The sequence below is a fragment of the Cheilinus undulatus genome, linkage group 5 (assembly GCF_018320785.1).
Source record: "Cheilinus undulatus linkage group 5, ASM1832078v1, whole genome shotgun sequence".
NCBI classification, from domain to species: domain Eukaryota; kingdom Metazoa; phylum Chordata; class Actinopteri; order Labriformes; family Labridae; genus Cheilinus; species Cheilinus undulatus.
This window is the reverse complement of record NC_054869.1, coordinates 20660379-20675701: the sequence shown is the minus strand read 5'-3', so window position 1 is coordinate 20675701 and position 15323 is coordinate 20660379. Positions and strand designations below refer to the sequence as shown.

Here is a 15323-nt window from a genome sequence, read left to right as displayed (position 1 = left end):
TTCTATAGGAGGGAGTTTATTAATATTAGCTACCATAAGTCAAATCTGAATAATGTCATAGAAGGCAAGCGCTAACTATGCCAAGCTGCCTTACAGTCATCAGCAACCAGCGGGTTGCCTGGCAAGTGGCCAGTATGAATGGTATAGTATGTATGATGGGGTACCTGCCAGGCTGCATGTTTGTTGTGGACGACTGTAAGGCATCCTTCCAACGTATACTCGCTACCTCCTAGTTTGCCTCTTGGCACTTGGGGTTTGAGGGTGGGACGTGCCTTCCAGGCGAAGGTGAGGGCACAAAACTGCACTGTCCAGTCTGTTTTATGTCTCTATAAATGCTTTAATGGTAACAACAAAATTCCCAAATGTTTCCTTTATAACTGAAGTCACAGCAGTTGGAGGAGAGGATAACAACTCTCCACCATCCTGCTATCCTCATCCTAGGGAATAACACACTGCTCCTTCATCTCCCCCAATAGAAGCAGAGCCCTTGAGCCTCTGTCCAAAGAGCTGTAACCACTTCAGGACAGCATTACCCCCAAAGTCAACAGCCTTTGTAACAACTCTAAATATCCAACAGTACAGATGTCTTCAGCCAAAAGCACTGTCCTTTAATCTTTAAGCTGCTTGTTTTCCCCTTGTAATCCTAATTGGTACGTCCAGGAGCATTTTAATAGTCATACCTGCGGTGAAACATCTTGGCAATGTTTATCCAATAGAGAATATATTGTTCTGCAAAACAAGCACTCCTTAGTCTTCCTTGTTTGAATAAAAAGCCTTTAGTGGAGGAAACTATTAATATGAAACACGTGAGAACTGAAGCACAATGAACAGATGGAAAGGGAGCATGCATCCACAAAACAGGCTGATGAAACTGTTTAAAACTAACCACAGAATACATTTTCATTCTTAATATTTCTACAGCTTAAGTTCAAAAAAGGTTGCACACAAAACAAGATTCTTAAAATGTCAAATATAACACAAAACAAATAAACTTTTCGTGATAACATCAGATTTTATGATAGGACTGACTAAATAAAGACTAAATGAGCACGTAGATTGTAAAGTTTGTTTTCCATGATGATTTCACTCAGCCAGCGGAAAGCCATTATAAATGAAGACTCAAGTGTGCCACGAAAACAAAATAATGAATTCAACTGGGGCTGGATTGTTGCTCTAAACAGCTGTGGGATATTGCCACCGTTGGTGAATCAGGCCTTCAGAATCCTGCAGGCTGAGTAAATCGAGTTAGAGAGTTTTGTAACTGAGACGGTAAATTAGATTGTCTCTTCATTGGACAACATTATGAGCACAAGTTGTAAGATACAACTTATTCACTTGCAATAGTTTAGAAATTGGTTTCCCACAGCTGTGAGGTGACACAAAGTCAGCATGGATTCTGCTAAGCAGTGAGAAGGCAAAATCCCCTCAATCACTACATTTCCTCCTGCACACAGTGGCTCTTAAGCACAGATGAATCTGAGATGTGCTGAGCTGCAGTTGTGCCAGATGTTCAAGTTTTAATTAGTCTTTAAGTCTAGCGTATAGGTTATTAATGCTATGTTTTATAGCACTGTAGTTTTTTGTTTCACTGTTCTTTATCCTCAATTGGTGGAGCTAATGCTTGCTAAGCAGTCTAATAAGAATAGTTACCACAGGTTGAGAAACTACCTGAGATTTGGTCTGCATGATAAATCGAAGAAAAAAAAAAAATCCTGACCACAAGAAGACATACGTGAGACTTAATAAATGACAGTGATAACTTGTTTGCATTTCCCTATGCATTCATAACAAGCTGTGTTTACTTATTTGCAGTGTTGGGAGTAACATGCTACAAAGTAGTCTGAGTACTCAGTTTACTTGTTTTGTTGTAACAAGTAACTTAATGTGTTAGTTTTGTAGTACAAGTAATCCTTAATTAGCCATGTATTACATAAAAGTGAGAAAATTGTTACAGGGGAAAACTGCAAGACAATCTGGCTGAAGATAGTTCATCTGAGACGCTGTATATCTCAGAACGGAAATACACGCTAAAACTTTTGAAACAAAATCAAATTAAACTCCTGTTAAGGTTAAGAGCGACTCCTCTTATAGAGCTATGTAGATAACAGAGCTACATAAATAAGAGAGCTATGTAGATAACAGAGCTATGTAGATAACAGAGCAACTCATCTTATAGAGCTATGTAGATAACAGAGCTACACAAATAAGAGAGCTATGTAGATGACAGAGTTATGTAGTAAGGGAGCTACACATCTTCTAGAGCTATGTAGATAATGGAGCTACATAGATAACAGATCTAGGAGGAGGAGATCTAATGGAGCTACGTAGATAACAGGGCTGCATAGATAACAGAACTGCGTAGATAATGGAGTTATATGGTAACATATCTAAGTAGCTAAAGCTACGCTAACAAAGCAGCTATGTAAGCTACATCGATATTTTATCTATGTAGCTACAATAGTGTTTGCTACATTTTCTGAAGCTCACCTTGCTAAAGCAAACTTAGCTACGCTGTCTTATGTAGTAACCATAATTATGTAGCTATTGTAGCTATGTTAGATTTAGCTAAAGCTAACAAAGCTAAGGTGAGCCATCATTTGTGTAACTACTTTGAAAAACGGGTCTTTACATAATTTTATCCTGGATTAGACCTCGGACAGTTTTCTTTCTTTTATGAAATGTTGTTCAGTCTGTAATGTTTACAGTGTGGTCATTTCATGAATGTAGCTGCCAGACAGATGAATAAATCTGAATTTTAAGAAAATTAACTAAAGCTAGAAATACTTTTTACCATCAAATTACGGAACTTCCTTTCTGAGATGTACAGCATCTCAGGTGAATGGTCTGTGAGAGTGGCCGTCAGAGAGGAACTGTTGGCAGCCAGACTCTCTCAGAAACTGCTTTATTTCTTTTGATAGATTGCTGCTACAAAAAGAAAAAAAAAGGCTCTACTGCAAGGGTTGTGTTTTGTTTGGGCTTTTTCTGATACCAGTGCTAAATCAATACTTTTCATATGCTGCTGGTGCCCATACAGTGCCTGAATTGATTATATTGAGAGAAAAAAAAATGCATTGAAAGTCAGCAGGAGAATAATCTGTCTGGGTGTCATGAATAATGTGCAGAAATTTCTGTATAATGTGCCTGTCAAATATGGGATAAGAAAAGCAAATTAGTGAAATTTAACACCCAAATCACACAAATAACAGACATAATTTTGTGCGATTCATTAGGTGGAAGGATATCAAAATAAAGTATTGATATTTCTATAGGTGTTGGTACTGGTACCATGGTGGTAACCATTTTTACAACTCATCCCACCCCACTGCATCATTTCATTCAAAGTCTACTGAACTGTGTGTCTCACCCTTCAGTTCACTCTGAAATATCTGTGTTTAACACCTAAAACCAAACATGTTGGAAGAGAAGGAGAAACTTGGAAGTGTTCCAAAAAAAAAAAGGACGTATGATAAGTGCAGAGTTCAGCTAGAGGCACTGATGCTCCTGTAAGTGTCTGTGTAAAGCAGCCTTCAGGGATCGCCTGGAGTGATGGTCACCTGAAGGCTGCAAAGCCATCTCCACCATTTAAGCAAAACACCTGAAAGTTGCCAGCACACACCCACACACATACACATACCAGCAGACAATGAAACTGGCAGAGCTTTAGAGCTGTAAAGACTTACAATACAGAAAAAAAGCCAAGAGTCAGAGAAGAATGAAACAATGAAAATGGCCCCAGCATGACTTCTCCAGCTGCTAACAGTGGGGATGCAGGCAACAGGGGGCCCGGGCAGAGACAGTGAGTAATGTCTGAGGACAGTCCGGGGGGAACGACTCGAGGCTGGATAAGAGCAAAGAGTATATCTTTGTGTTTTATGTGTGTGGATGTGTATACCAGCAGAGCAGTGTTTGTGTTTTCCACCATGGTAAGTTACCCTCGATTCTCTGGCTCTTCCTGTGAGTCATCGCTTCCAGTCAAATGAGAGGATGGTGTAGGTGGATGCGGGATCCTAATAAGAAAAGCCTCTAATTTTGTGAGGAAAAAAAGAAAGAATAACCTCAAAAGGACTCAGAGAGATTGCCATTTTCATGAGACCTTCATTGCTCAGTGTTTGTGGATCTTTTATTAACTGCAGTGTTGCCTGGAAGTTTGAAAAATAAGCACTGTGTTTTTTATACAGAAATCCAAGCTGCATATGCTTGAATTCTCAGGCATTATCATTCTTGTTCAAAATCAATAGGTGTCTTATCTTAGCAGCTTTATCTTCAACCACATAAAAATACATGGGCAAGTCTGCCATTGTCAAGGAGAATTGTGCATCAGTAGTTAAAAAGCCAAACTTTGGGTAATATTCTGCAGGAGTGACAAAACCTCAGTATGAGAGGACAAATGACTAGAGTTAGTTTCCAGTTACCCAAAAGTGAAGCCAAAAGATTCAGCACTCTGTCGGCTGCCTCCTCTCATGAAAAAACATGCAATCTTTAAAACTGACATGCGTGTCAAATAAATGTTTCACAAATTACAATTCTGTCAGGATGGTCAGGTACTGTCACCCAGTTTCATGTCAAAGTGTCCTTTTCTCAGCTAAATCTGGTTTTAATTGGTTATTTTGATGTGAAAAAGACAGGATGTGATGTCATGATTGGCAGCTCTGTTTATAAATGTGGCATTCTTTACAGGATGAGCAGAGTAGACGAAGAATGATGAAAGGAAATGAAACAGAATTATACAACAGTCATTAAACTTTCCTGTTCTCCTGTGAACTTAACTGATCCAAGGGATTTTTTCTGATGTTTTTCAATACTCCTCTTACTAACTAAAGTTGCACTTTGGTTTGCAGAAGGGGTATTGTGCAACATTGATCCTGTGGCTCCAACAGCCAGATCGCTTCTGTGTGTCTTGGCTCTGAATGACATCACCAGCCCAGCATATCAACACACAGCAGGGTCATAGTCAGCATCTTTTTAACACTTTTTATTAGTTTTACATTTTTGAAAACCCACTGACAGATGAAAAGGGTGACCAATAGCACTGGTTTAGGAAAAAAAATCACTAAAAAAAGGCCCAAGGCCAGGATAATTGGGAGTTAAACAAAGGTTTCTTACAGAATAGATGGATTTAAAATAGAATATTTCCTATTTTCATTTAAAAAAGGAAACTGTACCATTAAATTTGAAGCTAATGGTAAATGGACTTGAGTTTCTACTTGTCTGGCTAAGCACTTTTTCACCGCAAGTCACGTACCCATTCACACCCTTTCACTCCAGACACTCCTCATTCACACATTAATGGTGGAGGTTGCTATGGAGAATTGGCCATCAGTATTAGCTTATGCCATTCAAAACATTCGTACACATTTAAACGGCACTGATGAAGCAGTGGGAGCAAATTGGGGTTAAATGTCTTGGCTACAGAGCTGGAAATCGCACCCACAACCATCTAATTGCCGATCTAACTGACTCCACCTGCTGAGCCACAGTCGTCCTAATGCTGAGTTAGCTTTCATTACATGTCTTTGACATTAACCCATTGCTAGCTAAATTCAATTGCTGCTGCTGTTCAAAATTATTCCACACTGTTTTATCCATATTTGACATCCATCCTCTTGGTTTCTGTCTTTTAGAAAGCAGAAAATTCAACACCCCCCTCAAAACATTTGCAGTATGGCACATACTGAAAAAATCAACAGCCAGAAATCTAGCAGTTCAGTTTGGTTCTTACCTTACCTTTGCAGCACATATCAATAGAATCACAGTCATGCTTCTTTCATTTATGCAGTATCTCCAAATTAAAACCCATCAGTCAGACATGGAAAAAGTCATCCACGCCCTCATTTTGTCTTGTCTAGATTAGTGCGACTCACTTCTTTCTGGTATTAACCAAAAATCCCTTTCCCTCCTTCAACTTGTCCAGAATTCAGCAGCAAGGCTTCTAACAGGTTTTAACAGATGACATCATACCACCCCAATTTTAGCATCTTTACATTGGCTTCCTGTTAGTTTTAGAATTGATTTTAAGATTTTACTCATTACTTTTAAAACACTAAAGGGTCTGGCTATAATATATGTAAAAGAACTTTTAACCCTCTATGAGGCAGCCCACACCCTGAGATCCTCAGGTGGAGGCCTCCTGGTTGTTCCAAAGTCCAGACTTACAAGTAAAGGTGACAGGGCCCCTCAACTTTGGAACGACCTGTCTGAGGAGGTAAGGCATGCATAAACAGTCACTGCTTTTAAATCACTTCTTAAAACTCATTTCTATAGACTTGCTTTTATGTGATTTTGTTTTCTTACTCCATTTTCCTTTAATCATCATTCTACCTTTTGATCGCCACTTTCATTATTACCATTACTGCTACTATTGCCATTTTACTGTTTTTATTATTATTGTTACAAATATTTCTTTACAACTTCTGATTTTTAGCTTGTTTTAATACCTTTTACTCTTCTTATTTGTGTTCTGATATATCTTACTCCTGTAATTGTTTTGATTTCCTATATCCATGATCCTGAGTTTTATTTAGGCAGTTCTTACTGGTTTTTGCTTTCACCCTCTTCATGCTTGTATCATTTTAGCGTTTTCCTTTCTCAGGCTTATTCTTTTACATTCATTTTTCTTTTACAATTTTACCTCTCTTAATGTTTGTAGTTCTTACTGCTTCTCTTTCATTTGCCTTTTAAACTTTCAGTCCCCTTGGTCTCAGGTTTTTTGTGGATGGGTTCCTGTGTTGGCTCGGTACTCATGGGTTCTTATGATGTCTAGTGATATCTCAGGATGTCTTGTTCTAATGAAGTCTTGTCATGGGATATCTAAGCTCTTATGACTTCCTTGGATTTTTAGTTCTATTATTGTCTGAGTAACAATGTTGTTTGGGCTGAACACGTAGTCTGGGTTTTGACCTTGTTTAGGTTCTCTTACCTTGAGTGGTCTCATGTTAAATGTCTTTAACTCTTTTAGGGTTCTGCTGCTTTGTTTTTCTGCATGTAAAAGCACTTTGTAAACCCTTGTTTTTAAAGTGCAATATAAAGTTAATTATATTATATTATATATTATATTATTATTATTATTATTATTATTATTATTATTATTATATGAGTCAGTGTGCCCCCATCACACTCTGCAGAACTTTAAAGGCAGCACCACTGATGCTATCTGAGAGGGGGATTTCAGATTAAACTAGCGCAACTCACAGCTGGCCAGAGCTGTTGCACTGAATCCCAAAAGTAACACTTTTCTTGATGTAAATGCTGTGAAGCATATTACAGGTCTTACAGGATCGCCTGTGATTGAAACAGACATACGACGTCGATAAAGAGGTTTTTTCAGCATACAGAAACAATCATAACAAAGTGAAGGAGACAGGAAAATCCAGCACATTGTGCCTGAGTACCACACATCTGACCACACTGCTCAGTGACTGCTCTCCAACATGCCAGCTATTTTAAAGGTAAAAATATGATGAAATGACTTGACCATTTGGGTTTAATGATTTTATAAAAGGTTTAATGTTGTCTGTTGTCAATGGCAAACATATGAATGGATATCATAGAGCTATGAATGGCAGTTTGTACTCCTCCACAGTTGCCATGTCCTCCCATCTAATTTGTTCTAGCGCTGACTCTGTCCAACCAGAATGAGACAATAAAAAAGAAAAAAATCTTTAAAACATTTCCAGTATCAGCTGTAATTTTTGCAGGTCCTGTAAGCTCACCCCTTCAGCAAAATTGCTTCTGCTGAAAGCGAGACAGGCCTTCTGTGCTTATTTAAAGTTGGTAATTTGGCTGTTCTAGGGATAGATTTGGCAAAGGGTCTGTAGCTTGTGTCTGACTGCTGAAAGGTTTAAATGTCACATATTAAGCAAAATACACTTTTTCAGGCTTTTCTAACAAAAATATGTAACCCTGGCATGTCCACAATCCCCCTAAGAATCATAAAAATCTACCCCCCCCCCTTCCCCTTTCAGATAATGTGTACTGAAACAAGCTGTTCTCAGATTTACCCCTCATGATGTCATGTGGGGACTTAAACCACCTTCAGGTTTGGCTGGCCTTCCCCACTTGGAAGAAATTTGGGAGGGCCAACCCTCCTCCTCTGATCTTCCTCTCAGCTGGCAGCTGAGAGGAGGATCATGAGAGCCACATCTGTTAAGCCACATCCATTTCTTGAGAGGGGTGGAGTCAGGGGCGGATTCAGACAGCTTATCAACATTTAAAGCCACAGACACAGCAACAGCTCGTTCTAACCAGGGTTGAAACAGAAGGTTTTTTAGACATGCAAAAGTCCAATACCAGAGTGTTTTTCAGCAACAAACTTCACAGGCATTTTTTAGGGACCTCTGAGACCAATATAAACTTGTCTTAAAAAAGTGAAAAATGTGACCTTTAAAGTTGGTTATGTGGCCGTTCTAGGCAGAGGTTAAGCAAAGGGTCTGTAGCATGTGTCCTGCTGCTGAAAAGCTTAAAATGACAATTTTAACCATCTTTAAGGAGTTAGTATATTAACCAAGTTCTCTATCTCTGTACAGCTCACTTATGATATTAGAAAACCAGGACTCACAGATGGCAGAACATGATTTACATATTGTAATTACCCCTCATGAAACATCACATGATGAGGAGGATTTGCCTTTACTTGGTGTCTTAAAAGTGTTTATTAATAGTTGAAGGTTTATTTCCTGATCAAAATAAATTGACATAGAAGAACAGAAGCATTTTTTTCATGATCTTTCACTGAATGTGTTAGGGATGCTGTTCCTCTCAAGTACAAGCCCCATGTTGCAACACTTGTTAAAACACCTGAAAGTAAGGTGGGATGTTTACCTTGTTATCACCTTATGTGATGGCAGAGGTGCAACGTTGCATCAACACAGCACCATATTTGTCTAGATGTACCTCTCGGGCAGCTCTCTTGTATATTCTATGTGGATGTTGTGGCAAGACACTGTTGCAGAGTCGTGGTCTCTCTCTCACCTCGCGGCGATGATGGGCCACTCTTAACGAGCTGCCTGCCAGCCGTCCGTCAGAGCAGCGGAGCCAGCCGGCCCCCGGGCCTTGGCCTGCTGGCCTCTGAGCATACATCAGCCTCGCGACAGCACACATCACTAACACCACCGCAACCATGATGTGACAGCTGAATCCATCTCCCACAAGCCCTACCTACAGCCTAAACAAATTAGAGCCCCGTTGAAATTAATGCCAGCACACCAATACTAATGAGCATGTGGTGGAGAGAAGAGAAGAGGAAAATGATAATAAATGCACGACATGAGCATCGGACATACAGCAGTGATTCCACCTGTGACAAATGAGAATGAAGAAAATACACCTGTTTGTATTTCTCGTGAGAGCATACAGTCTGCATATGTGCAGTTATGCATGAAGGTGGCATACATATTAAGATGGCATGAGTAAAAGAAGACACATATAAGGGAAAACAACTGTATACATGTTTAATACAAATAAAGCTAGACCAAAAATGGCGTTTAAATGTCTTGACCTTTAAAGGGCCCTTGTAATCAGTGGTGTACTGGTGTCTGTAGAAATAGGTATACTTTATAAGTGGCCCATCTACCTAAGTATAACCACTTGGTTTCACAAATAAAGCCATGTAAGAACATCTTGCAGTAGGTCCCCTAAAAAGACCTTTAATATTTGCACATTGTCACAACCTCTGCTGCTTCAGGATCATTATGAGATTCATAGCAAATGAAGATTTTACCATCACCACTGGTCCAAACACTGAGCCTGACCATTACACCATTACACCGGTAGCAGTTTGAGACTGAGATGTTGTTGCTCCTAAACTCTTCCACTTTCTAATAATATCACTTCCAGTTGACTGTGGGATATCGAACAGGGATGAAATTTCCAGAACTGTCTTACTGCAAAGATGGCATCCATCACAGTACCATGCTTGATGTCTCTGAGCTCAGAACGACCCATTTTGTATCACACATGTTTGCAGTTGGATGCATGGCAAAGTGCTTGATTTTAAACACCTGTGGCAACAGGTCTGATTGAAACGCTTAACAAGTGTTGCCAAATACTTTTGTCCATATAATGAATATCAAAGTGTAAGTAAAGTCAGCTGAAAAACAAAGTGTAATTTAGACCACAGAATATAACACATTTTATATTTGAAAACTGGACATTGCACTTCTCTTTGCTGTCAGAGCTTGTATTGAATATTTGGCAGTTTGGCTAACTTTGAAAAATGTGAAAAGTTTATTGTGATGGTTTCACGGCAGCCATCACTGCTGCTATTCTTTTCAGCACAAAGGAATATTTCGTACTTGCTGCCATGATCATAAAAAGAAAATAAATTCTTAACATTTTATTCTGAAGAGCACTGACAATTTGTTTTACAGAACCTTGACTTTTAAACCACTGGTTATGACACTCTAAGGCAAACTAAGAAAGCCAAGATTTGTTGTGTTCATTTATTTACTTTCATTGACTGTTGCCTCACAAAAAGTTTTTGAAAATGTATTTAATTCCATTAAATTTGTTATTATGGCATTTTTCAAATGTATGTGCTTGCAAATCATGCTTGCATCAGCACATTCAGGGACACTGTTGCAGCAGGGAGTATTATACTCAGAGGTTAATCACTTTTATGGCAACCTCTCTTAAAGCAACAGAGACAAAGCAGTATGTAAGCTGTCACTTTTACTGTGGATACTGTTTGAACATTTACACCCAGTTACCTGCTATTTTTCATTCATCTTGCTGTAGCATTCAAGACAAGACAAGACAGATTAGTTGGAAGAGTAACAAATTCTTTCATTAAGCTTAACATTTTTTCATGATACAATTTTTGATGCAGTAGATCATTTTACAATTCAAATCCAAACTCTTCACTCTGGCTGTTTTGTTTTCTAACATAAAGCTCTTTTTCAGAAAACATTCAGTTCAGTCTAAAAGTGTTGGGACTGCAGCATGTTCTGTTGTGTAAGATTTGAAATGGGAAAATAAATAAATATATAAATAGCAGGGTTATATTGCTGACTTTAGTGCTTTAGGGCTGTTTGGGGTGTTTACATCTATGCTGAGAGAAAAATGTTTGACTTGTTGGCCTTTTCACCTTTGGGGATTTGTATAAATGGGATACCATTTCTACATAGTTCAGCTTATGTAAACACCAACACATTCAGACTGAGAGTCAGCACTTTCCCAAATGGTTTTATTTTGTTAGAAGAGTGGTGTATCATAAAAATCCTCACAACTTGGAGTGTGCTGCATTATTGTAAATAAATGAAGCAGAATAAATGGTTGTATAATTTGCTTCACAAACATCGAGATGATATGGGGAAATAGAAATTAGCATCATTACACAAATAATGGAGCTTCACATATGTTCAGTGAGCAAGATTAAAATCTTTTTCCTCAATATTTCCACTCTCTACACCCACCAAATAAGTACGGCTGTGCCTCTTCACTCCTCCTTGCCTTCTGTTATTTACTTTGCAAAACAATGACAGCAAACCTTGTCTCAATGGAGAATTGTTCAGCATTTCTCCTGAACAACTGTGCTGCACCTACAGTAAGACAGAATCTGATGAATCAATCTGTTAGAAGCAGTGCAGAGGTTTGCTTAGGGCTCTGAGTCCACTGATACATTAATCCTAAAACATCCCTGGACCGAGCCCACAAAATCCCTTCAATGGCATAATAAACATACCAGGCAGCTTTGAGATCTACAGCTTGTTCATAAAGAAGTCACTTCTGATGGAACTAAACACTGGATTTATAAACTGCTTTGAAACAAATGTTGATAAATAAATAAACATTACATAAATACAAACAAACATAATTTCTAGCACACTAATAAAATGAAGTTTTGTTTCAATAAATGGACCATGCAAAAGTTTTGCATTTTGCATCTTAAAGCTCTCAATGATTAGTCTGGTCAGTCTAGTCAGGGCACAGATGGCCAAGTGTTTTAAGGTGGCCCACGTATGCAGTTGGCCTGGGTTTGAATCCAGCCTGTTGCCGTTTCCAGCATGTCTCACCCCATCTCTCTCATTCCTATTTCCAATTCTGTCCACTTTCCTCCTCTATCTATAAAGACATAAAAAGCCCAAAAATAAATCTTTAAGAAAAAAAAAAAGAAAAAAAAAAGTAGTCAGTCTAGTGGTTCCTAAAGTTGGAGTCAGGATCCCTGAGGGGCTTACAAGATACTGAGTGTGGATTGCAGGATGTTTTCAAAAATTCAACAAAGAGAAATTTAAAGAGGTATGTTCTTTATAAAATTTTCTTTAAAATTAGTTGAATTTAAAATAAAAATGAAGCAAAGCCTGCTAGTCAGTTCATGCACCATCTCGAGCCAGTGGTTCACACCCGACATGCATCTTAATCAAATCACAAGACTCAAATCCTCCTAGTTCACTGGTTTACTTAAGCTGCAAGATTTCCGGTCTCTTCTTCTGTTCTGAAATTGCCTGCTTTGTCCTAGATCGGCACTGTGCTCTCATGATTAACCCTCCTCCACCCCAGCATCCACCTGTAGGCTCCGACAGGGGGTTTTAGATGTTATCTCATCACTCTTCTATTCTAACCTTGCAAAGCAGATGGATTCTCCTGTTTCCCTGTTTCTTACTGGTGAATTCATCTTGCAAAGCTCTCATCTGAACAGTTTGGGCCCGGTTAAAAATTGACAGGACCAATCAGCATCAAGGGGCAGTACTTTCGAGCGCGGCAGAGTCGTGGTGTAAGTAAGCAGTGACATGAGGCCAGTTCAAGAAGCGGAAGAGCTTAGCGTGGATGCTGCTACAGCGTCAGTTTTATCAGAACTCAACAACATTTCTTCATTTAAAGAAGAAAAAAGAACAGCAGTGAATTGTTTTCTTTTAAAAAACGACAAAAGTTGTGTACTGACATGTCTACAGTCAGCATAGTCCCTAGTACAGCCATGATTCGTGTTATGCAGCTCTCTATGGAGTTATCTTGTCAGTAGTGGTGGACCTCAGTTTGGGGTTCAGTTTGTTTCGTTGCTCTGATTGCCCGTAAAGATGTGACAGACAAAACATTCATCCAATCGTTTCCTGAGGTTTTTTTTTTAAGGCTTTGCCCTTTTCCCAAACACTGTCTATGAGTAGTTTACCACATGGATGTGTGAAAAAAAATCCATCTGGTGTGTCAGGTTACCTCTATTCTGCATGAAAAACAAATCTGCAAGGGTTTTGTCTGCTTTATGTTATGGGAATGGGAAATTCCATTTTCACAAATTCAGAATACGTAAACTTAACCTTAACTTTCCTGGTTTCCTTAATGAACTGAATCAATGCATTAAGACTCTAAAATGTATAGACAGTATAAAAAGTAACGGAATGGTTGACATCTTTTGTGAGATTCTTGTAATTTAATAATTGTAGCTGGATATGATGACTTTCTATTATCTACATTTGTACTTTACTATGTTAAGAATGTCCCAACATTTTAGTTTTCTCTCTCTCTGTCTATCTATCTATCTATCTATCTATCTATCTATCTATCTATCTATCTATCTATCTATCTATCTATCTATCTATCTCAAGCCAGTCCAATGGCAAGTTTTGACAAGAGCACAATTTCAGGATCCAACATCAAGTCAACATCAAGTTTTGACAGCTCAACATCAGGATCAGTTGAAGTCCAGCGTAGATTTTTATGTCAGCTCAACATCTGGAATTGATGTGAGCTCAAAGTAAGGATTTTATGTCAACCCAATATCAGAGTCTAGCATCAGCTTAATGTCAGAATTTGACATCAGCCCAACGTTGTGATCTAGCTTCAATTCAAAGTTAGGTCTCGGGGATGCATGATATTATCAGCATGATATTGGTTGGAAGTTGATTACTAGTATCAGCAGTGTATTTCATTGACTAGACTTTGTTTCATTGTTCATTACTAAACACTAGTGGGTTTTAAGGACTAAAGATCTGAACCAGATTTAGATATCGCCACTGGATACAGCAAAAATCCAACATCATGCATCCCTAAAAGTTAATTCATTGTAGGTATCTAGAGCCAATTCAACATCAGGTTTTGACATCAGCTTAACAGCAGCAGCAAGTGAGAAACTGTCCAATGTAGACTGCCAGAAACCCTGCACCATCAAAATAAACATGCTAATAAAATTTTGTATTATATCCCAGTGGCTGTAGGACGGCATCTGTATTGGGATAGAGACAGCGTTCTGCCATTTGGACACCTTTGAGAGGCATTGGAAGCGTGTCAGGTGGTCTTTATCCGGATAACTAGCAATCTTTTAAATCTTGGCTTGGTGAACTAATTCCTTTGCCAGTTGGAAACTAATAAAAAAGGTATGATAATAAAACTGAAAGGCAAGAGTTTCACAGAACAAAATATTAATAAGAGAAATGAACACCTACTGTATTGACAGTTCCTTCCCATGTATTCTCCTGGGCAGTCACAGGAATAGTTGGCCACCAGATCAGTGCAAATGCCTCCATTCTTGCATGGGTCCCTTTCGCATTCATTAATATCTGAAAGAGCCAAGACACACAAAAAGGGTACATTCATTTATTTGGAGCAGACATGTAGGCAATTAGAAAGACCTCATCCTCATTAGAATGCATTGGTAGAGAGCTTCTATTGAATTCTCTCTGTGTGTTTCTGGATTCTGCCCACAGACACTCTCAAAAAGACACTGGTTTCTTGAAACTAATAAATCAAACAAGAGACCCACGAGACATTTGATTCTTCCACACAAGCTGTGAGTTGTGAAATGTTAACAACAATTAACCTATTTACTTCCTTTGCAATATGTTTTATTTTTAGACTTTTCAGCAGACCTTCAATGTGCGCTCCATGTACTGTCATATTCTAACGCTTATGAGGCTACTTTACTTTTTTAAAGCAATGCAAAAAAAATGAAGGAACATTGTTTTATAACACATAACTACAGAGGCTGGACAACAAAAACTACATACTATTTAAGTTATGATGTTCACATTTGCCATAGTGTGTCTGCCAAAGTGATTTCAACTAGAAAATTTACACAAAAGTATGCCAAATGATAAAAACAGGAAAATTAAAAATACACGTTTTGATCCAGTTCGAAAAGGAAATCCTGCAGTTGTGTGCCAGAGAAATAGTTTTAAAAAATAGCAACACAAAAATATTCATCAATCAATCAGAAACTTTGAGTCCCAATGAGCAGAAAGTCAGCTTTGAAAGTTATATATTGAATTATTCAGGAGAAGCACCATTCAATAACCTGAGTTTAGCGTGTGGTGGTGTCTGCGTCTGCACAGACCCTAAACTGTGCCTAAGTAGCTCATGGGCGATAGAGATGCCCAAGTCATCAATGAGGAGAGTGTTGA

The 15323-nt window shown here is 38.5% G+C and overlaps 1 protein-coding gene across 2 annotated transcripts in view; it reads right to left on the bottom strand.

Moving 5' to 3' along the window:
• The window catches only part of edil3a (EGF-like repeats and discoidin I-like domains 3a), a 197711-nt gene that overhangs the window by 82423 nt on the left and 99965 nt on the right, over positions 1-15323 (bottom strand). For both annotated transcript variants that reach the window (XM_041788413.1, XM_041788414.1), the window contains exon 4: positions 14370-14483. In XM_041788413.1, coding sequence (XP_041644347.1) covers positions 14370-14483 — 114 coding nt within the window. The remainder of the gene's footprint in view (positions 1-14369; positions 14484-15323) is intronic.